This window comes from Labrus mixtus, chromosome 19 (assembly GCF_963584025.1).
Source record: "Labrus mixtus chromosome 19, fLabMix1.1, whole genome shotgun sequence".
Lineage (NCBI taxonomy): Eukaryota > Metazoa > Chordata > Actinopteri > Labriformes > Labridae > Labrus > Labrus mixtus.
Window position 1 is genome coordinate 18,563,078 of NC_083630.1, and position 22,973 is coordinate 18,586,050.

A 22,973-nucleotide genomic window follows, 5' to 3' on the forward strand; every position below is an offset into this window, starting at 1 on the left:
CGTGCTCAAACTAGGATCAATATTGGAGATGCTTTTGAAAAATGGAGAGAGGTTAGAACACAGAAAGGTTTACAGACCGATGCAGAGCTGGATAAACACTGAAGCTTCAGCGTCCACAGCATGGCAACCTGCCTGCACATCGACTCTACAGAGGAGGGGGCGGGGGGGGGGGGGGAAGGTTTCTTCTGTCCTGTTGCTCCTTTACTGAATGTCATTACCCACTCTCTCTCTCTCCCTGGTTTCTGAATCTACCCACTGCCCTATCTCTCCAATAAAACCATAAAAAAACAAACCTTTAAAAACGTGTTGATTAAAAGCACATTGGTCAATATTAAAGCTTCTTCTGACAATGCTCAAATGTGGAGATTAATGTCAACCTAAGGTTTCGTTCCTCGGCTTTTCAAACACAGCTCGTTCTTTCAGCATTTGCATTCAAAAGAGAAAAAGAGCGTTGTTTGTAATATGGGGACACAAAGGGGAAGACTGGTGAAGATGGTTGGATGGTAAATATAGATTTGATTAGATTTTCTCAAGGCTTTGATAAGCCATAGGAGTACGACATACCGATCTTTAATGCAGGTGTTTAGTGCGAGAGAGCTCCTTTGCTGTCATGGTTGGTGTCAGTGACGCTCGTTGTCACCAATCCCATTGATTGGGATTAAGCTCACATTGCCTTACCAAACTTAACTCCCTGAAACTCCTGTGTAAACTGAAAAGAATATCGTTCCTTATCTGAGTTTTCCTTTTTGTCTGCTCTGTTTTGTTTTTACTCGGCTCCCCTCTGCTTGTTTTTCAGTGCTTGTGGATTCAGTTGTGGAAAATTGTCTCACCTCTTTGAGAGTCCCTCACACGTCTCTCCCTCCTGCAGGGATTCGCTGTGAAACCGTGATATGAATGAGAGCTCTGTAAAAATAAACTGCAGGATAGTGTTGCAGCTCACATCTGGAGGGGATTGTGTCCTCCGGCATTTTGGATCAGAGATCTTATTAAATTTTGAATTATTGACATGGCTTTGGACGGGTCTCCTCTTTAATTTGGACATGTTTTGATTTCACTAGCAAAGGTTGGATTTAGAAGAGCCCCAAAAAGATTTTCTGTCAAAGCTCTCGAGTTGAACAATCTTTGTGTGCGTGCTTTAAAGTGCTGAGCTGTGTTTTTACAGTTTGCTCTTTGGGTCACGCAGCTCAACATATAGTTTGTTCACTGTTGTTCCTGAGAATCGTGTTGATCTGTCACTGGGGGAAAAAAGCTATATGATGAATTTAACCTTAGGTCAATATTGAATGTGTGCCCAACAGGCCAACCTTTTTTCACTTTAAGTCTTTGCTTGTCCACAGTTCAGTGCAGGTTTTTGGCTTCTGTCACCTGTGTGTGGCATGTAAAAACAGGTCAGAGTTCAACTCTTCATGGCTATGTGGCTCATGGGAATCTGTTTTTCTCACTGTCTTTGGACATGCCTTTATCTATGAGCATTTATCAAGCTGTGCGAAGACTAACTCTGCAGCTTCCTGTTCATATCTTCTTGTCTTGAGGGGTTTAATGAGCTTGTTAAAAGTGGAACAAGCAGAGTGCCAAAGCTGGTTTACATGATGCGTATAAATAGACACCACTTGAGTTAAGTTAAGGTAAGTAGTTGATCTGATTTGGTATCATACTATTGCCAGATTTAGTTTTGGTTTCTGATCCAGTTTGTTTAACTGTGAGAAAATAAATGCACACTGTAGGAATAATTATATCCTTACATAAGAAAAGGTAGCGACGCAGCAGTGTAAAAATTGAGTAGAATAGAAAACCTTTAATTGTTGTAGAAAGAAAACAAAAAGTATCACATTCAGCCATACACACGCTCATCCATAATAGTTTTTAAAAGAGGAAGATAGAAAAAGTATAACGAAAAATATAGTGGATTCAGTGCAGTCATCAGTGTTATAGGAACTTTATTATTATTGCGCTGTACAAGAGGGGGAAAAGCACATTGAAACGTTATGCATCATCATTTTGCACATGAAATGTCACCATGAATAATATTCCACACATGAGCCGCTGCTTCCCCCAAAAATAAGATTCCACATGAGATCTAATGAAGCATGAGCAGGGGCACGGCCCAACTGGGGCACTGACTTAGGGCGCACTCACACGAGCAAAGTTGATTGTCAATCAACCTCCTGTCCAGTCTTCTTAACCTTAACCCTGAGGTGCAGAAGATAAACCAAGATGATGGTGATTGAAGGAATCAGATATTGTTTAAAAAAAATGTTTTCTGGAAGTTACATCATTTATATAACTGTGTTGAGGTAAACACGTACATCATAATTACAGAGATTAAATATGATATTGTGAAGTCCCATAATATGGAAGTATTTGTATGAATTCTTACTTGAGCACTTAATTCTGTACTTTCTGCTGCCGCATAATTTAATTTATAATATTAATTATTATTATTATTAATATTTTTTTTGTGAAGCCTTTTAGCAGTGTGCCGTGCAAGTCCAACATAACGCTAAGCAGGAGCTGCAGGTGGGATAGGACTCTTCATATATCATGACATGCTTTCTGTTATTCCCTGCAGCACGAGAGAGAAAAACACAAAGTACGATGACATGATGTGACGGGTTCCCTGAGAACCTTTTGTGGGAGAATCCCATCACTCGTGGCCCCCTGAGTTCTGCCGCAGGGAGGGTTCCACTGCAGGATACGACTACCTGTGCGGTTATCTCCACTTCAGGGCAGCTAGAGCACGATCCTGTCAGGCCGAGTAGATCCACTTGCAGCAGTAGCTCCGGCCGAGCCTTTACGACAACATCCCTCCGGCAGAGCAATGCACAGCAGGGAGCAGTATCCTGCTGCAAGAAAACAGATCTCTTATCAACCACATGATGCCTGTCACACCACAGTGTGGACAAAGAGTAATGCACATGGCTTTTGTTGCCAACCTGAGGCTCATTTTAAGGAGGCTCTGCATGAGAGGGCTTGTCATGTGATGGCCTGACGGTGCTGTAACTGCAGAACCAGAACTCCCTCTAGTGTTGGTTTTGTTGAAGTTGAGTCGTACTCCAACTACAGATTCATTCTCTGCAGGTTTTGGCATGTAGTACAATAACACTGGAAACATGGTTAAACAAAAGAATTATAGATTTTTGAGTGTGCTCTACATGGGCATTATTTCCCCATAATTCAACGAGAAAGTAGGAGGCTGCAAAGCTAGAAACTATTCATAATAGTCTGGATAAAGACGACACAGTTACAGAAAACTCCAAGGCAACAAAAAATGTTCCTGTTAAATCTTTTCATTGATGGAAACATTGCAAAGTCACAGATTGATAACCTTTGCATGTCAATGTTTGGATGAATTATAGAATTTGGATACAGCCACAGTTTAAACGAAGACTTGAAGATTTTTTTGGGGCTTTTTGTGTCTTTATTGTAGAGACAGGACAGTAGATAGAGTTGGAAATCAGGGAGAGAGAGATTAGAGAATGACGTGGGAAAGGAGCCACAGGTAGGAGTTGAACCCGGGCTGCCAGCTTGGAGGTCTTTTGGGGTTCTTGCACTGTTTTGTTGCTGTTTGGGTTCTTATTCTGTGTTGTTATGTACACTTCTGCACCTATCAAAGAACTTTTTTTTGTTTTATAAGCTTTATAATTTTTTCATTGATTGTAAACACTCCTGAGGATGTAGGTGTCGGATGAGGAAGTCAACGGCACACTGCAGAAACAGCCTTTGTTTACATCTTCCCTATGAAGTTTCACAGGAAGTAATGGGTTTGGCTTTCAAAATAAAGCAGGATGAGGCCTTTTTTTTTTTTTAACACACAAATCACAAATAAACAGGACAGGATCAGCGATGAGATAAGAGGCACCGCTTTCTCTCTGAAAGTTCCAAACAGGAGCGTTGACTGGGCGGAGTTCTTTTGGCAAATGACCGAGTTCCTTGTTTTTCATTTTTCTTGAAATGTATTCATGTATTTGTTTTATTTTGTGTTGTAGCCAGAGGTTCCTGCTGCCTCATCACATGGAACTCCTCGTCCTGAAGAGGATGACGACGGTGACCTCAACAAGGCTTTGGGCGTCCAGCGCTTCCAGCAGATCCTGAGCCCTGCGTCTGTGATACCTGATGAACAGCACCACATCTACCATGAGGAGGATATTGAATGTAAGAACTCAACAGCGTTCTCTGTTTGATGCATTTCAATATTCGACGAGTTTATCAGCTGGCATTTAAAAATGGAATAATGCATCTTTTTTCCCCAGACCACCGTCACTCCTCTCACCACATCCACCGCCCTCTGTCCAAACTGCCCAACGAGGGACGCAGGAAGAAGAGCAGCAAGAAGAGGAGGAAGGACAAAGATCACAAAGGCAGCCAAGTTCCCAGCAGTGGCCCCATCGACGAGGGGGAGGATGAGGAGGAAGAAGAGGATGAGGTGACCGAGACGACTTCGGTTCCCTCTGAGTCAGAGAAAGTCAAAGATGTAGAGGTAATCATCGTAATGTCCTAGTGAGTTCATGATTGAGCGGGTGTGGTACCATCAACTGTTGCATCAGGATGTGGCCACATCGTAATGTTTGGGTTCAGGATTATGCTCCTAATGTTCCATTATCCAGCCTTCTCACTCACTACTGTAGCATCACAACATGTTCCTTTATGAATCTTTTATTATAGTCGTAATCTTTCATCAGTAGGTTTTATGTTTGTCTTGTTTTGCAGAGCATAATAACAGCCAAACAATCATAATAAAACTTTTCAAAGCTGCAGGATATGACAGAGATAATGAAAACAACAGACAAACATCTGAAGACAACAGATTCCCAAAACATACTCATGTTTTATTTGTCTGTCCAGGAGGGGTTGGGGAGTGGTTGCAGAGTCCCCATTCCTTGAGATAACAAATCCAGTTATATAAATGATATATTTTTTAAACCAATTCCAACAGACTTATTGCATTGAGCCGTTAAAAACCTCGATTTTCCTCTGATTTAATCTGATATCTGACGTTCTTGGTTTTCATTTTAGCTCCATTGTCTTGTTTTTAACAATAAGCCGCTCTCTCTCACGCTCTGTTTCCTCCCCACAGTTTTTTCTCTCAGATGACGACCATGTAGTCAAACGTGGCAAAGAGAGCCCTCACTCAGCCCGTGAGCTGGACGTCGTACCGCGCTCTGCAGACGGAGCGGACACCGAAGATGCCACTTCCTCAGAGTGAGTCAAGTCGAGTTCTTGGACAAAAACAAATCAGTGAAAGGGGGGGGCGTGAGAGAAAATTATTAGCGTGCTTTACCTGCTGTGATGATTGCGTAATGCATGTGAGGCACATGCTTGATCAGCCCAGTGAGGCACACACTGTACGTTACCATGTCTCAGGCATCCAGATGGCCTGCTGGGCATGATCTGATGGACCTGAATAATCTGCTCCTCAGAGACCCATATATCACCTGTCGCTATAGACGACACAACACACCTCAGCAGCTCCAGGCTCCCCCTATGGCATTTACTTTTCCTCCTCATGAGGCTCTAATCTGGGCTGGGATAAAGCTGTGACTACTTGTTGATCGGAGGGAATTGGAATAACGGTGGATTTATCTGACAAAGCCTCCTCACGCAAGGGGAAGATAGTTGAGTGATATTTTTTGTTTTTCTTTGGACAGCAGACATTTATAGGACGGTGAGTTCTTTGTGTCCATTTCAAAGGACTTGGAAGGATTTGTATTGGCTGAGCGTACCATGTGAATGCTTTTTATACTTTAATGTCCGTTTAGATTTTAGTTGAACCTCTTGATTTGAGATATGCAAGTGTACCATTCTAAAAGCACAACTTTGTGTCGTCCTCCGCTTTTATTTAGTGCACCGACCTCACCCGACGTTTCCAGCCCTGCTCCTCAGTTCTTGCAACCTGAACACATACCGCTTGCCCGGGTGTCCTCTGCCTCCCGCAGCTACGATCTGCAGGAGCGCCGGCGCACAGGCAACATGACGGGTGCCGAGCAGGCCAAGTACCAGCGGATCCCTACTGACGAGAGTGAGGCTCAGACGCTGGCCTCCGCTGACCTGGATGGCATCAAGAGTGAGTACAGATGAGTGATAGAACTGTTTTCTTTTTTTCTTTACTCCACCGTCAGAGAATTAAATAAAGAGATGTCCTCCACATGACATAGACAACTTGGGCTGCCCTGTGTCTGTTAGGACTTTTACAGATAAAGGACACACTTCTTTTTAAAGATTCATTTTTGGCCTTTTCATGCCTTTATTGAGAGAGGACAGGGGATGGATTTGGAAAGTGGGGAGAGAGAGAGAGTGAAGAATGACACGTGTGAAATGAGCCAGAAGTCAGACTTGAATCCGGGACACCTGCTTCAAGGACAACATCTTCTGTACATGGGGGGGGGGGGAGAGGGGGGGGCAAGCTAACAGAGAGGCCCCATTAAGGAAACACTTTCCTTATTTTTCCCTTTAAATAGTTTTGTATTTTAACACCATCTGACTTGACTTCTTATGTGTACACCTTGAAGTACACACTTTTAAATGCACAATCTTTATTTATTTTTTCAACCATAATGTTTGGGCTTTTTGCCAGATGATAGAGTAGGAAAGGAAATCAGTAGAAATAATGCAGAATGACGTGCTGGAAAGAAGCCCCAGGTTGGACTTGAGCCCAGGCTGTCCGCCTGGAGGACCACAGCCTCCACACATGGAGAGCAACACAATCGCCAGCCCATCGAGTGCACACTTTTGACTTAACATTTTCAATACATACTTTCAAGTGCACATTTTAAACAGTACACTTTTAAGAGCACACCTTCATGTACACACTTAACCACCATATCAACTCTGTAGAGTGATTATATCTTAGTCTGACATATTTCAAGGAGTCAAGGAACTGATGTGAATCACTGCTTTTTCCTTTCTTGACCTAAACTTGCGTTTGAGTTTAAGCTCCTATCTTGAATCTTTTTAGCAATTAAAGTTATTAATCTGCTGTATGTGCCTCAATCTATAACCATCCAGGAGAAAAGATATTCCTTTTTTATTCCTTTTAATTAATTAAAAACAATATAAGAAGAAGCGGTTTGCCTTAACAACACCAAAGCTTCTTCAGCATGGTTGGCTTTCTGATGAACTTTGTGTATTTTTTATTTTTTTTTATAATTCCGATTTATAAAAACTGATGATATCTGAACAGGCTAATGCAATCTGACTGTGACAAATATGCATTTTTGGATTTGTTGATGCTCAGCTTTGTCCAGAAACGTCAAGGCGAGGGAGCTCCTTCTTCATTTCACTCGGCTCCCTGCTGCCCAGTGACGTCCCTGGCCCCCCCGACCCAGCGTGGGGTTGTGTTCAAGGCCGGGGAAATTTACGCCAGGGATCCGACCCCTCAGCAGAGAGCAGCAGCTTATCAGAGAGTGTGTCTGACAGGCTCGCATTATTAAATTAGCCATTCCCGCTGTCAGCTGAGGCCCCTGGACTCAGGCCCAAGCCAACATGGTGGCTAATGGTAAAACCTGGACCTGAGTGAAGAACCTTTAATCATTAGTGGACTCAAGCAAGGGGGAGAGTTAAGTGAAGTTGAAGGCCAAAAAAAAGAGGTTGTTGAAGGACTTATGTGCAGATATCATCCAGTTCTGTAGTCATTATGGGGCTTAGAGACAATGAGACTCCAACATGTTGATCACCACGTATCCTCTGTGTCTTCTTTTATCTTTTCGCCGCCCCCATAAATCATCCTGGGAAAGTGTCTCTGTCTCTGGCTTCTGGTCAACAATAGGAATTATTAGATCACTGTCCCTCCCCTTTGTCTGACCTGAGCGAATTAACACCTCTTCTCACTGATGCATTGTGAAAGTTTCAACCACGGGCGGGTCAGGCGTCGGTCAAGAAGTGGCAACTTTTTCCGCTATCTCAAAACACGCACAAGTGGCCCGCTGTAATTTAAAGGCACGTAGTCAGTCTATCGTGCCAACACCAACCCTACGCCCACCACTAATCCTCCACGTCCTTTAAATGCTCCGTGCCAATCGGGCCTCGTTTTTAATCCAGCGGCTGCCCCAAACTTCACTCGGACATCATGGAGAGACTTGACCACAGACCCTCTGAGAAAAAGATGCAGGGATTGTGAAGTCAAACTAGAATGAACAGTATAGATGTTATCGTTTTGGACCTTCTGATTTTTAAATAATGAGCTGAAACATTGATGAAGAACCATAAAAGCGTCACTGTTTGTTTCGTAGGACTCTCAGGCTCTGATAAAGGTAAGGCAGTTAATATTTTGAGGGGAATCACATTGATTTTGTAAGACAGGTTTTCAGATGCATTTTCAGTTTTAAGGTTGTTGTTGAATTTTTTTTTTATCCTGGTCGTCTATTTCGAACTCATCGCCGACCTCAGTTCCTCCTCGCAGAGTTTGGATTTTTCTCAGCCATCCTGTGAATCTCTCCGTAATCTTTTTGATACCTGTTCCCGCTGCCAGCCTGAGTAACTCTACTCCCTGATGAGGGACCAAAGACACAAAAGCAAGCTGGCTTGGCACTCAGTGACTTGGTGCTTTGAGATTTGAACCTGTGGTGCTAGGTCAACATGTGCATACTGAATAGCTTCCGGCTGTAAAAATCATGCAGCCTTCTACCTGTTCAAGGATTTTAATTTTCTGGTATTGTTACTTTAACATCATCTTTGTTAAATAGTCTTCCCTCTGTTCCATCAGGTCACCGTTTTGAAGATGTTCCCGGTGTGCGCAGACACCTGGTCAGAAAGAGCACCAAAGGTCAAGTGGTGCATATCGGCAAAGACCACAAAGAGCCGACCACACGCAGCCGTAAGCAGGACCGAACCCCACATGAGGTGAGACATTAATGATCACTTTTCAAAGTGAGAGCGGGACACACGTCAACATGTGCATCATACAGTCTGATGATGTTTGTCCTTGTATTGTTCTGTTGCCTCATCAGTACCTTTTACTCATTCTGATAAACGTCTGTTATTAATCATCAACAACAGCGACCTACAACCATTGAAGGGTTTAAAGAAATCTTTCACTGAGCAGCAAAATGTACCAAACTTTGGGCTCATTAATAAATCATTTCAGATATCGTGAAATCATCACTATTTTTCTAATTGATGTCTTTTGTTCAACCAACAGTGAAACCACAAACATATTTTTATTATTTATTAACTATTGAAAATATTGTGATTCTAGTCCTGTCAAAGAAAGAACTGCCGTCACTTTAAAATGGACACACATGTGAATATGTGGATCAAATCTGATTTAAAAAAAAAAGAGTTAGCATCACTTTTTTGTACAGAAATATGACTGCGATAAAGACAGAGAAATGGTTCCTACTTCTGCAGTAATGCAGTCAAAGGCTGATTGAGTATTTTAATCTATTTTCTACTTCAGACTTTGCTTATTTCCTCCTGAAAGTGACCATAAACTGTTTAAAAGTCCTGGGAAATGTTTTCCATCTCTCTGATGTAGCGCTGAGTCTCCTTTTGTGGACGGGACGGGGAGGGAAGGAGACAATTAAAAATGAATGAATGAGTTCTTTCCTTTCACATGGAGAGGAAAAAAGTGGGGGGAGAGGAGCGTAGGTAACCAGACACTGGGAGCTCCTGAGAGAGGGAGCGCTATGTTTTATTAACACACACACACATTCTCATACACGGCTCTAAGCACCCCCTCCCACCCAGCAGCCCGAGCACACAACAGGTCCCTGTCAGGTGTGTGTGATGAGGAAGAGTTACCTGTTGGTATGTGTGTAAAAGCTAGGGTCCGGCCCTTTTTGCTGCCGTGTGTTTGAGTCCTCTCCTGCACCGTCTCGCTCCTCCAGTCCTTACCGGTGGTTGTGTACCGCTCGGCCTCGCGGCTCGAAGGCCTCCTGCTGGACATGGACTCAGGTCAGATGGCCGGGTACCAGAAGGTGAGGCTGGGTGACGGGCCAGCGTCAGGTTTGACCCTCGTGTGAGCGTGACTTCACAGGCATGCAGCTGGTGTAGTGTGGCACAGGAGGATAAAAAGAAATGTTTTCCAGCGTGTTTTGTTGTCTCTAGTACACTAAGGGAATCCGATTTACCAGCATGGTGTTTCATTAATAACTTGAGTACACATATTTGGTGCTGAGAAAGCTGAGAGATGCAGATTATTGTATATACTGACTGGTCTTTTGCTGATTTGTTTTGTATTTCTCTGCACCTTTTATTGTAAAATCTAGGGTTAATAACCCTGATAAAATGTCTTCTTGGTGTGGTGAGTGAATCTAATGAATGACTTGGTACTCAGGTAAGCATGGAGTCTTTCTCATGGTAACCTGCAAATTGCTTCCCTACAGAATCCACCATTTAAAGAAACCCATAACAAATGACGAATAGAAATTGCACTGGCTGTAAAACAAGTATTTGGGACATGCTGAAGGTGCATGTGAATAATGTGGATCTTCATTATCTCACGTTCCTGTGTTTTTTTCTTTTTTTCGTCCCCAGGTTTTTGTGGAGCTGAATGAGCTGACTATGGACAAGAACCAGGAGATGCAGTGGAAGGAGACGGCTCGATGGATCAAGTTTGAGGAAGACGTGGAGGAGGAGACAGACCGCTGGGGGAAACCTCACGTGGCCTCGCTGTCTTTTCGCAGTTTGCTGGAGCTCCGAAAAACCATCTCTCACGGTACGTTACAGTTTACGGTTGGCAGTCGTTAGCCTGAGAGTTTGTGGTGTCGTTCATAGAGTGCTGAGTTGGTCTTATTCGTATGTGTCAACAGGTGCCGTGCTGCTGGACCTGGACCAGAAGACCCTGCCCGGCATCGCCCACCAGGTGGTGGAGCAGATGATCATTTCAGACCAGATCAAAGCCGAGGACCGAGCCAACGTCCTGAGGGCGCTGCTGCTGAAACACAGGTGACCTTCAGCAGCACACAGCAGCAAACATCAGCACTGATATCCTTTTAAGAGGATGAACCGATAGAGGCAGTCTCACCTCCTTTGACATCTTTGTGTCTTTCCTCCTAGTTTCCCACAAGGCAAAGTTTGACCACTTATTGATTTGTCTTCTTGTTCACTGTTTGATATTTTAAAACAGTGTGTGTGACATCAAACCTATGGTCACTGTCTTCACTGGAGACACAAAACCTCTTTTTAACAAGGGGGTCCTGGACAAAATGTCAGGAAAGTTTTACATTTAATTCAAGTGCATGATAGCACAAGAGCGCGCTTTGACTCCTGGAGCTGATACTAGTTCATACAGTTAATTATTGGCCGTTTAACCTTGTATAAGGAAGAGCAGTGATTAAGCTGACTTCATCTCACTGCTTGCACGCTTCTTACTACTAGATGGCTCCCCTCCTGGTCTCTGCCTCTCTTCCTCCACCTCACCCTCTCTTTTCCTCTCCCCGCCTCCCATAGTCACCCGAGTGATGAGAAGGAGCACAGTAGCCCTTTCCCCAGGAACATCTCCGCAGCCAGCCTGGGCAGTCTGATGACGCACAACCACAGTGGCAACCACACCCATCAGCCCGAACCGTCGGTGACTGACCCGCTCATGGGGACCATCCACACTTTGGGGGAAACTGAAACACGCATCAACATAGAAAAGAACGATTTGCAGGTGAGTAAAGTGCACAAGTGCTTTCTAATACTCCAGGCATAAGCTTCTCCAATTGTTTGATTTTTGCTGTTTTTCGCTTTTCAACTTGCAGCAGAAGGAGCCGCCTGTGGTGTATGGTATGCATCGGTCCAAATCAAAACACGAGCTGAAGCTGCTGGAGAAGATCCCTGAAAACGCTGAGGCTACTGTAGTCCTTGTAGGTGAGTTTTCTCCCACTGAAGACTCAAAAAAAAAAAAAAACATACATTGTGTTTAATTCATAATTCCTCTCCTTCGTTTTTCACACTGAGCGGCTCTGTCAAGTATGTAAACCGTCACTGCCTGTCGTCCTCCAGGCAGCGTGGACTTCCTGGAGCAGCCCACCATGGCGTTTGTGCGGCTGCAGGAGGCGGTGGAGCTGGAGTCTGTCCTGGAGGTCCCCGTGCCGGTCAGGTTTCTCTTCGTGCTGCTTGGACCACCCACCACCAGCATGGACTACCACCAGATAGGACGCTCCATCTCTACACTCATGTCTGACAAGGTGAGGGAGGGGTAGGAATATTGTTGTTTTTTAGACAAAAACCCAATAACATTTAATCGAATTGAGATAGTTGGTTGTCACAGCTCTGAAAGCAGACCTGCAGAAAAAGAGATCCATAAACATTTGAGTTTATGGTAAAATAAGTTTGTATCTGAATCACCGTCCAGCAATTCCACGAGGCAGCCTACCTGGCAGACGACAGGCAGGACTTGCTGAACGCCATCAACAGCTTCTTGGACTGCAGCATCGTGCTGCCACCTTCGGAGATGGGAGGCGACGAGCTGCTGCGCTCTGTCGCTCGCTTTCAGAAGGAGATGCTGCGCAAGAGGGAGGAGCAGGGGGTCAAACTGCTGGCCAAGGAGCCGAAAAGCCTTGAAGAGAAAGGTGAGCATGGCTTTGCAAATCAGGAAGTTTCTGTTGTTGTTTAACTGCTTCCTGTTCTAATTTTTGGAGACTTGCTTTTTGTTTCCCGACAGAAGCCCTCCTCACGCCTTTAAAAAAGTCGGACGACCCTTTAAAGCGCAGAGGGCGACCCTTCGGTGGGCTGATACGAGACGTGCAGCGCCGTTACCCAAAGTACCTCAGTGACTTCAAGGACGCCCTGAACAGTCAGTGCATGGCTGCTGTCATCTTCATCTACTTTGCTGCTCTCTCTCCAGCCATCACATTTGGAGGCCTACTGGGTGAGTGAAACACGAGTAGAGTTATTGTCTCATATGTCAGATCCCTTTCATGTTTTAGTATTGATGATCTATTGACGAAACTTGACACCCAATTGGTGTTCGTCGTGGTGCTAATCCGTTGTCTCTCTGTTGCCAGGTGAAAAGACAGAAGGCCTGATTGGTGTCTCCGAGCTGATTGTGTCCACAGCAGTGCAGGGCGTGATCTTCTGCTTGCTCGGAGCTCAACCGCTACTCGTTGTGGGCTTCTCCGGACCACTGCTGGTCTTTGAAGAAGCCTTTTACAGCGTAAGTTTATACCAAGTTAACCAGCCCACTAACAACTGATGAAAAATATCACACATGTGCAAAACCCTTTTGACATTTTTACAAAATTTGGGGACAGACGGCAGAAATGTTTCACACTGACTTAACAAGGAGTTTTTTTCAGCATATAACATACAACCGGTGTGATATTGGTCCACTTAATGAAGCTGTTTCATATTTTTTCTCCTTGCCAGCATGTTCTTTTCCACTCGTTAATTGATACTCTAAATGTCAATTACATGTAGCATTTATATAAAGGCAGAAAACGTCTGTGCTGCAGAGAGCACATTGGTTGTGTAGCACACACCTGTTGTAGATGTAGAACCATTGGCTGTAAATGCTTCTGTCCTCCAAGTTTGACATAACTAACTTAGTGAAACTTCTTGGGGTTTTTGTGTCATTTGGTGTGCGGGGCTCAGCAGAGTGATCGAGGTAGCAGGGGGAGAGGCGGATGTTTTGCTCACTGCCACTTTAAAACACCAAAGTGGTGGTTTTATGTCCAGTTCTTGGCTGGATGCAGAGTGACTTCCCAGAATCTAGTAATCAAGTTAGGTCACCGTGGAGACAGCAGAGACTCCAGGAAGTGACCAAGCTCAGGCAAGGAACGGTCTGCCTCTAAACCCTGCTAGATTACATCTTTTTGTTTTTAATAGGAGGTGGATTTTGTTGCATTTATAGGAGCAAGTCTTGCTCTTTTTTTTCATACCCAGCTAACCTGGTGTTTTCATTACACTTGCATTCAACAGAAAGACAAGAAAGTGGATCTTTATTGGTTGTCTTCGAAAGAAAAGCACAAACATGTATTTCCCGACCGTGCAAAACTGCGGACGTGTTTGCAGGTCCCTCTCTAATCAAAGAACACTAAAAAAAAAACACTTAAATGCTTGATCTTGTTCGGTGCAGAAATTATTTTGGATCAATTGTCAAACAAATAATTATCACAGTTTAAGTGGAGCCCTGTGTTTTCAGCCCCTTTTAATAGCCAGTCTTAGAAGACGGGTTTAAACGGGCTTTTCTGTTTTTGTGACATCTGCGTCCTCACAGTTCTGCAAAGCGAACGAGATCGAGTACCTGACGGGCCGCGTCTGGATCGGATTCTGGCTCATCGTCATCGTGATCGTCACGGTGGCCTTCGAGGGAAGCTTCCTGGTCCGCTTCGTGTCCCGCTTCACCCAGGAGATCTTCTCCTTCCTCATCTCCCTCATCTTCATCTGTGAGACCTTCATCAAGCTCGGCAGGGTACGCAGCAGACTTCCAATAACAACTCCTCATTAAGAAAAGGTTTTTGTTGGCACGCTGTGATCCACGTCGCCGACACTAAACTGAACAGACTAATCTTTGGACCGAATTCAAACCTCAGTCGAAATGAGTATGTTTTTTTTTTAGCGAGGGCACCTGGAATCTTTTGGGTTTGATTGGCCTCAAAGGATTATTGGATTAAGAGTTTAAGTATTTTGTGACTTTGGAGGGTTTGCTTTTTTAGTTTATGGCAAGGACTTGAAAGGCTTAATCTCATTTTCCAGGAAGTGTGGTTGTGGTTCTTTTTACAGCATGATAAATAATTATCCCTCCAAGAAACATAATCTGTGTGTGTGTGTGTGTGTGTGTGTGTGTGTGTGTGTGTGTGTGTGTGTGTGTGTGTGTGTGTGTGTGTGTGTGTGTGTGTGTGTGTGTGTGTGTGTGTGTGTGTGTGTGTGTGTGTGTGTGTGTGTGTGTGTGTGTGTGTGTGTGTGTGTGTGTGTGTGTGTGTGTGTGTGTGTGTGTGTGTGTGTGTGTGTGTGTGTGTGTGTGTGTGTGTGTGTGTGTGTGTGTGTGTGTGTGTGTGTGTGTGTGTGTGTGTGTGTGTGTGTGTGTGTGTGTGTGTGTGTGTGTGTGTGTGTGTGTGTGTGTGTGTGTGTGTGTGTGTGTGTGTGTGTGTGTGTGTGTGTGTGTGTGTGTGTGTGTGTGTGTGTGTGTGTGTGTGTGTTGTTCGAGCAGATTTTCAAGGAGCACCCGTTGAGACGATGCTCCCTGGACAACAGCACGGGAGGAAATGCCTCAGCAGAAAACCTCACGCTGGTGCCGGGCAACAACATGTCGCCTGTGACGTTGACAGTCCAAGGGGAACCGAACACGGCGCTGCTCTCTCTGGTTCTCATGGCCGGGACGTTCTTCATTGCTTTCTACCTTCGCAAGTTTAAGAACAGCGCTTTCTTCCCTGGACGGGTGAGAAGCTGCAGCAGTAAACCCCTTTTTTAAACCTCATAAGACATCAAAGTGTCATTAGTTAAAAATCTTATCTTAAAGGAAGAGGCAGCTCCCCCTCCAGCTTTTTGTTGTATCACATGCAGATCTTCACTGTCCACATTAACCGTGCTGTCGAATGACATGAGTACAAAACTATATTTCATGTCAAAAATGAGCTTTAGAGACTGTTTGAAACATCCCTGTTTGTTACAGTCAGATAGGGGCCAGGCTCGTTTTAGTCTTTGTGCTAAGCTTCGCTAAGAGGCTGCTGACTTCAGCTTCATATGTAACGAACATCAGAGAGGAAGGAGCCCATTATATTTATCAAAACTGTCTCTTCAAGCGTTTTAAAGAGTACAAAACTAGGTCTGTTTTAGTATCGCTTTCAGATGTGTCACTCAATGTTTCCCCTTTGATGGGTTTTAATACTTTCAGGATATCAGCGCATTATATAGAACTATTCGTCTTTTCAATATTTTTCGATTCAGTAAATTAAGCTACCTTCGCTCAAACTATCACATCTTCTTTGTTTTCAGTTTCGCAGGATCATCGGCGACTTCGGCGTACCGATCGCCATCCTCATCATGGTCCTGGTGGATTACAGTCTAAAAGACACGTACACACAGGTGAGACGCAAACACTTGAAGCATTAAAGGTCCACACAGTACAGTTGTCATCATTGTTGGAGTCGAAATGCTGGTTTTTATTAATCTTTGCAGGAAACCCAACACAACACTGTGAATTTGTATTTGAGTGTAATACCGACACTGGACACTAGGTGGAGTCTTGGCTAATGCTGACAGTTTCATGCTTTCTGACAGTGTCAGCATGTTGGGTAGTTGACTGGAATGTAACCGTTTATGTTTTTTGTATGTATTGGACATAATTATGTATTTTATGATCATTATTGAATCCCGATCGTGGACTAAAATAAAATGATTGAAGACAGTATCAGACATTTGTTTGTTTTAACACCAAGAGCACGCTTCCAGAAATAGTTTCACACCTCAGTAGTGACTGCTCTGGACAATATCGGGTTTGTATTTTAAAATAGTAAATACATTTAGTCACAAAACGATTTGCCTCTAAACACACACCTGAATCTAATTACCTGGAGCCTTGGCTCTATGCACAGCATAAGCCAAGACTCCACCCAGTGTTCACTGTCGGTATTACACGCAAATAAAAAATCAGTGTTGTGTTGGGTTTCGTGCAAAGATCAACAATCCTCCTTAAGCTTCCCTACAGCGGATCAATAAAAGAGTATCTTATCTTGTCCTCTTTGCTAACGCTGGGGTTCCTCTTCTGTCCAGAAACTGAGCGTTCCTTCAGGCTTCTCTGTGACGAGTCCTGACAAACGTGGCTGGTTCATCAGTCCTCTGGGTACCAACAGTTCATTCCCCATCTGGATGATGTTTGCCTGCTGTTTGCCCGCTCTGCTGGTTTTCATCCTCATCTTCATGGAGACTCAGATCACCACGTGAGTTTCACTGAGAGTCACATCGAGAGAGAATCGTCAGAATTAATCTTTGATTCATTTTCAATCAAGGTCGATTATTTCTATTGCTGCAGGGTAGGTGTCAGACAAGGTGGTTACATGCATGCTGCAGAAACAGCCTTTTATGCATTTCCCAAAGCAAAGTGATACATTTGATTTTTAAAGGAAAGCAGAATAGCATCAGAAAACTCAACTTACTCATGCACAGGAAAGAGATAAGAGGCTCTGCTTTGTCCACAGGGGGGCGCCAAAATCGACACAAATCAAAGGTTCCTCATAGTAGAATTAAAAAAAATAGAAAAACACCAAAAAGGAAGGCAGATATCTACACGAGTATGCTAAGTTGAACTGAATTGATCAGAGGTTAAAGAAGAAATCTTCAACCTCATTTTTACGTCTGGTTGAATTCTCCAAAACCGCCGTTCTTAACGCCTGTGTCCCGCCTCCTCACACAACAGCCTGATAGTGAGTAAGAAGGAGCGGATGTTGGTGAAGGGTTCTGGTTTCCATCTGGACCTGCTGCTGATCGTGGTGCTGGGCGGCAGCTCGGCCCTATTCGGCCTTCCGTGGATGGCGGCAGCAACCGTTCGCTCTGTGACCCACGTCAACGCCCTCACTGTCATGAGTAAGGCGGTCGCCCCTGGAGACAAGCCTCGCATCCAGGAGGTGAAAGAGCAGAGGGTCACTGGGCTCCTGGTGGCCATCATGGTTGGTGAGTATCAGGCTTTGAATGAATCTTTTTAATTTGAATATTTTCTGATAAATAGGATGCTTAAGACTTCTTCTTCTTCTTCCCCTCTCTCCACAGGTATGTCTATTGTAATAGGAGACCTGCTGCGTCAGATCCCCCTGGCGGTGCTGTTTGGTATCTTCCTCTACATGGGTGTGATGTCCCTGAACGGTATCCAGCTCACAGAGCGGATGATGCTGCTGCTAATGCCACCAAAGTATCACCCTGACCACACCTACGTACGAAAGGTGAGAGGGAGGAATTGTTTTCTTTTTTCCAAGTTTTAAGTTTTATCACCGATGCTAGAATTGACCTCAATCTCTGTCGCAGCACTTCTCTTCATCTCGTCTCTCACGAGCGCCTGTGAGAGTTCTTATGAATCTCTTGTTTCCCGCAGGTCCGGACTCTGCGCATGCACCTGTTCACCTGCATCCAGCTCGTGTGTTTGGGGGTGCTGTGGGCCGTCATGTCCACGCAGGCGTCGCTGGCTTTCCCCTTCGTCCTCATCCTCACCATCCCTGTCAAGATGTTCCTGCTGCGCCGCATCTTCAACGTCAGAGAGATTGCATGTGTAGGTTCACCCCTTTTTAAATAACCTTTCTTCTGTTTTAAAGCTTGTATGTATGTAAACGGCCCCTTCGTCCCAGTTACTGCCCTTTTTGATGTCATGAAGGGAAAATCTCCAAACGGCCTGTTTGAGCACGCGTTTTCTGAAAAGTGGAAAAAGACAGAGAGGATGGACTTTTCTCTTCATTGAGTGGTTTGTTGACAGACTAGGGACATGTTAGTGGTAAAGTGTATTTTGCAGAATATGTCACCTTTAAGAAATAGTATGTTATTTTATTTATTAGTACGTGACAGTATAATGAGTACAAACAACTGTAAGTGGATAATTAAAGGGACAGTACAAAGTGCACATGGAGGCAATCAGACGTCGTAAATGGATATTCAGGGGGAGATGTCTGTTGTTGTACCATCATGTCTTCATATATGCAATGTGAAGTAAAATTTGTTTGAATTGAAATCCCTTTTTTTCTTTCTTCCCTCCAGCTGGATGCAGATGACGCTGAGCCCAAGTTGGACGAGCGCGACTGTCACGATGAATACTCAGAGATGCACATGCCGATGTAACCCACGTCACACCACCATATAACCACTGAACTCTTAGTGCAAGCTGTCTGTCGCTCTATCCACCACCGACATCGAGGCTTTGAAGGGTGAAACACTCACACTTTGTTTCCACATCACTGTGCACCGCTGGACTTCTTTAAAAAAAAAAAAAAATCACTGAGACGTGGCAGCCGGTATGTCAGCGGTCCGGCTTGGTTGTTGGTGTAACTTTAATGATTTATGTAGAAACCCGCCTATAGAGATCCGACATAGTGTTCACTCATTATATACTTTTTAAAAACATATATTTCAGGGGACAAGAGATTCCAAATCGAATGAAGTTTAATATGAAATGTTATAACAGTAGAATCACGAGACGTATTAATTTTTAGCCCTGAAAGGTTGCTCTGATTCACATTGAATATGTGGAGGATAAATGGGATTTATTATTTTATATTAACATGCTGAGTTACTGCTATACTAGCTTTTTGCTTTCTTTCTTTTTGTTCATGTTTTAAGCTCACAAAGCGCCTTATGAAGGAATGAAAAGGTGTACTGAGAGGGTTGTATTTCCCTCGTTCAGTCTAATTTCAGACAGCTGATCACTTTACCCGCCTCCTGAAGCTCGTAGCACTTTTTTAAAGACACCAAATCTGAACAATGACTGTATTTTATGTAATTATTTTATCCGTAGTGTCTCCATTAATCCCTTAAATATCAGTGTTGCTTAAGCGTGCTTCTTAAATGACTCTCTGTGATTGATTTTTTTTTTTTAGCCTGTTCTTCTCTAACCATGCAGTTTTGGATCATGTTTGGGCTTTTGTCAAGTTCTGTGCCTGCAGAGGACTAGAATCACCAGCAGAGGGAGCTCTTGCGGGAATGTGAGGACAACATACCAAAAAAAAAACAGAACATGAAATGCATTTTTTTTTTTTATAACACATATGCCACGACATCATGTTTAGTTTCTCATAACGGACGTTTAGTCTAAAATTAACACTGTTGCATAATAAACACATATGATTAATGTCTCCACACACGTTTAGAGCACTAATGTACTAATGTTGGGATTTTTGTTTCGTAAGGTCTCACTTGGTGTGGTTGATTTATGGGAGTCACTGTAATTTATTGAGTGCCAAACGTCTGCTGTAAATAGTTTTATGATCAGAAAAATAAGCTGCAGTCCAGCCATCTCACATCTCCAAATACTGACGTCAGTAGATTAGATTAACAAAAACCACAGTAAAAAAACATTCCTTCTGTTATCATGATCGTTCCTCCCTCTCTCTCTCTCTCTCTCTCTCTCGCTCTCTTGCTCACAATCATGTGAACTCGGTCGACCAAATTTCCACACATGCTGTGTAGACAATCTCCATATTCATGCAACACTGATAGGGAAGGATTTTAAATTCACATATATGTATTTTTTTTTTCTTTTGTCTTTTTTTTGTGTCATGTTGTATCAGTGTGACATGGATTGGTTAAAGCTTTGACTGTGTCAAATAATTAAAACTCTCGGTCCTCTGTTACCCCCCCCCTCCCTCCCCCTCCTTGTGTGTACTTGAGACATCAGAGCTGTCCCCTCTCAGCCCGACTGATGCTGTAATCTTGTGCCTGTTTGCTGTCACTAAGGCGCACTAAATCGAAGTGCCTGTGGGACCATGAAGTGATCCGCTACAAGTGTGTGTGTGTTTGCAAAGACGACAAACGTGTTACGATAGTCAGCACTTTCTAGACGCTCATAAATCAAACATCTCTCTTTTTATTTTTATCCGTTGCATCATTGCCGTTTTTGAAGATTGAAATGGAGTTTGTCACATACCCGTTTTCTTATCTGCACACACATTTTGCTGCATCATTGCGCTGGAAAATGAAGGGGTGTTAGTGAGAAGTAGGCTAACCGTGTCATTTTTGTGTTTGTTGTTGTTTTTTTGTGCCTGTGAATGAAGTGAAGGTAGTCTGTGTAAGCCAAAGTATCTGTCAAGAGTTGTGAAGTGCTGATCAAACATGTTGTTCCATTTCAAAAGCAATACAGTCAGAGGAGCCGACGTTCCTCTGCGCTCTAATGGTTAAAATATTGATGACAAATAAAAGTTATTTTCTATTTATCCTGGCTGTTGTTCTGTCTTCTTTACGAGAAATCACCTGCAAACAGACCGAACATCGCAATGAATGAAACAAAGTATTGACCAATCTGCAACACTTGTGCAAATGTCTAAATCAAAGAGGACATTGCATTTAGTACAAGCACATATGCAAATGAGAAAATGCAGAAATGCACTTAAAATACAGAACACAGCGCAAAGAGAGACCAGGCAAATAGAATTGCACTGCTCACACGTGAATGTGCTGCAAAAACAGAAAACAATATCGAAATGCACTTCAGAAAAACAACAGAGCAAGTGTGCCTAAGATACAGACAAATAGAAATGTGCTCCGAATGTATGAAATTACAAAATACAGATATCTGATTCTGATTTTAAAAGTTCAACAAAAGCAGAGAAAACAACTAAAGCTTAAAAATCCCAACTCAACACAGAAATGTGAGGCAATAACAATGAGGAAAACAAGGGACATGAAAAGAATGAAATATCTGGACTTAACCTGTGTTATTTTTAAGTAGTCTTTATTAAGTTTGGTGTCATATTTGTCTATTAAAAGTGTTTTTAAGTTGCAGTGCGTTGACTTTCCATCGTGCTAAAGTTCTCATGTTGAAATCTGAAGGACAAGAACAGGCGGGATTGTCCTCTCTCTCTGAAAACAAAGAGGGCTGGGTGTTCTCTCCTGTTCTGTGAAAAAAAACACAAAGTGGGTGGGCCGTCACACTTTCCCCTTGTCCTGATACAAGGAGAAACATGGCTCCTCTGTTGCTGCTGCTGCTGTTCACCGTTGGAGCGTTGTTTTCTTGCTCTGATGCACAGGAGGCTTACAATAAACTTCCTGAAGTCTACAAGAAAGGAGTGGGTCTGGCCCTGGAGAAGCTGAACTCTCACGCAGGAATCCAACACCATTTTCTCTTCCTCAGAAGTGTGCAACAGTCGGACATCGAGGTTTGTCTGCTCAGTGCTTATCTTTGTCGTGCTCCCAGCTCATTATTGGGTGTTTTTCTGGGATTTAATTTGAGTAAAATCCTTCAGGAAACCTCCTCTAATCAAAGAATTTTAATTTTATCAAAGAAAACTCCTCTGAACTTACTGCCAGCTTCAAAATCCTCCTCCTTTTTTTTGAATCTTTAGCCTGGTTTCGACGTGAAATACATCTACCACCACTTCCTTCTCAAAGCCACCAAGTGTCCAAAAGGAACGGTTGACTCCACGGGATGCCAGTTCAGAAACGACAGAGTAAGTTTTGTCTGATTTCAAGCAGCTTAACTGAGCTCTCAGAAATGTGGAATTTGCGAGTGAACGCCTGCTCTGACTTGTCCGTGTGCTGTTTTGTTTGTGTGCACTCATCCAGCCGCTGATAGACTGCGGCATCTGTTACAAAACATTCGCAGGAGAGATTGAACAGGAGCCCAAACCGTACGTCCACTGTGTCCACAGGAATGCTCTTACAGAGGTTAGTCTGTTTACCATGCTGTCTACTTCAGCCATTGTCCATGACAAACAATAATGTAATGATGTTAAATCTCTTTTTGAATGTCAGGAGATGAAGGAGGTCAGAGTTCAGCACTGCAACTCAATGGGTTACAGCAGCGGAGCCCCAACTCTTCTGGCATCACAAGGAGAAAACTGAATACATAGAGGACTCATTCTGTAGTGACTCTGACACTTTTCAGGGTTTCTGTGTTTGTTTACTTCATGGTGTCATAGTTGTCTTTCCTGGAGTTAAGTTTCATCGCATTTATGAGACAGTTGTGTGTCACATGTTCAGAACTGTGTTAGAACACTGACTTTGACAAGTTGATCAATAAAGTTTCATTTGTGTTACAAGTGTGTTGGTATTGTCGTCCTGTCGTCTCTCCCCTCCTTCTTTTGGTCTGTTGTCTACAGATTGGTGCTCTGCCCAATCTCGCCGTAAGAGGGTGGTTAATTGGTTTGGCAATCAGGTCCTGCAGCAGGAGAGATAAAGGCAGGGTGGCCAGTGTTTCTGTCGGGGTTCATTCGTGTGCCAGACCTTTGTGACATTTTCCTCTTTTAGCGAAAGGGTGTGAAATTGAACTGGCTGAAAGTTTCATTTATTTTTTAGGGTTAAAACTTTAATAGCAAGTTACAAGTTTACTTATTTTCTCAATAAAGAAAGAGCAGCTCATTGGGGTTTTCTGTGGCTCAGAAACACTCACCATGTTAATTGTGTAGTCTTAGTTTCTTTGTATG

General features: G+C 43.5%; 1 protein-coding gene across 4 annotated transcripts in view; it reads left to right on the forward strand.

The window, feature by feature from the left end:
• slc4a2b (solute carrier family 4 member 2b) overlaps window positions 1–20,765 on the forward strand; it is a 41,538-nt gene extending 20,773 nt beyond the window's left edge. For all 4 annotated transcript variants that reach the window (XM_061064812.1, XM_061064813.1, XM_061064811.1 and 1 more), the window contains 21 exons: window positions 3,987–4,152; window positions 4,251–4,477; window positions 5,075–5,199; window positions 5,841–6,061; window positions 8,699–8,835; window positions 10,471–10,651; window positions 10,746–10,881; window positions 11,386–11,587; window positions 11,679–11,787; window positions 11,923–12,107; window positions 12,275–12,491; window positions 12,584–12,790; window positions 12,927–13,075; window positions 14,138–14,332; window positions 15,071–15,298; window positions 15,856–15,945; window positions 16,633–16,799; window positions 17,276–17,529; window positions 17,626–17,795; window positions 17,945–18,118; window positions 18,598–20,765. In XM_061064812.1, coding sequence (XP_060920795.1) covers window positions 3,987–4,152; window positions 4,251–4,477; window positions 5,075–5,199; window positions 5,841–6,061; window positions 8,699–8,835; window positions 10,471–10,651; window positions 10,746–10,881; window positions 11,386–11,587; window positions 11,679–11,787; window positions 11,923–12,107; window positions 12,275–12,491; window positions 12,584–12,790; window positions 12,927–13,075; window positions 14,138–14,332; window positions 15,071–15,298; window positions 15,856–15,945; window positions 16,633–16,799; window positions 17,276–17,529; window positions 17,626–17,795; window positions 17,945–18,118; window positions 18,598–18,678 — 3,621 coding nt within the window. In that variant the 3' untranslated portion in view covers window positions 18,679–20,765. The remainder of the gene's footprint in view (window positions 1–3,986; window positions 4,153–4,250; window positions 4,478–5,074; window positions 5,200–5,840; window positions 6,062–8,698; window positions 8,836–10,470; window positions 10,652–10,745; window positions 10,882–11,385; window positions 11,588–11,678; window positions 11,788–11,922; window positions 12,108–12,274; window positions 12,492–12,583; window positions 12,791–12,926; window positions 13,076–14,137; window positions 14,333–15,070; window positions 15,299–15,855; window positions 15,946–16,632; window positions 16,800–17,275; window positions 17,530–17,625; window positions 17,796–17,944; window positions 18,119–18,597) is intronic.
• Window positions 20,766–22,973: the final 2,208 nt, after the last annotated feature.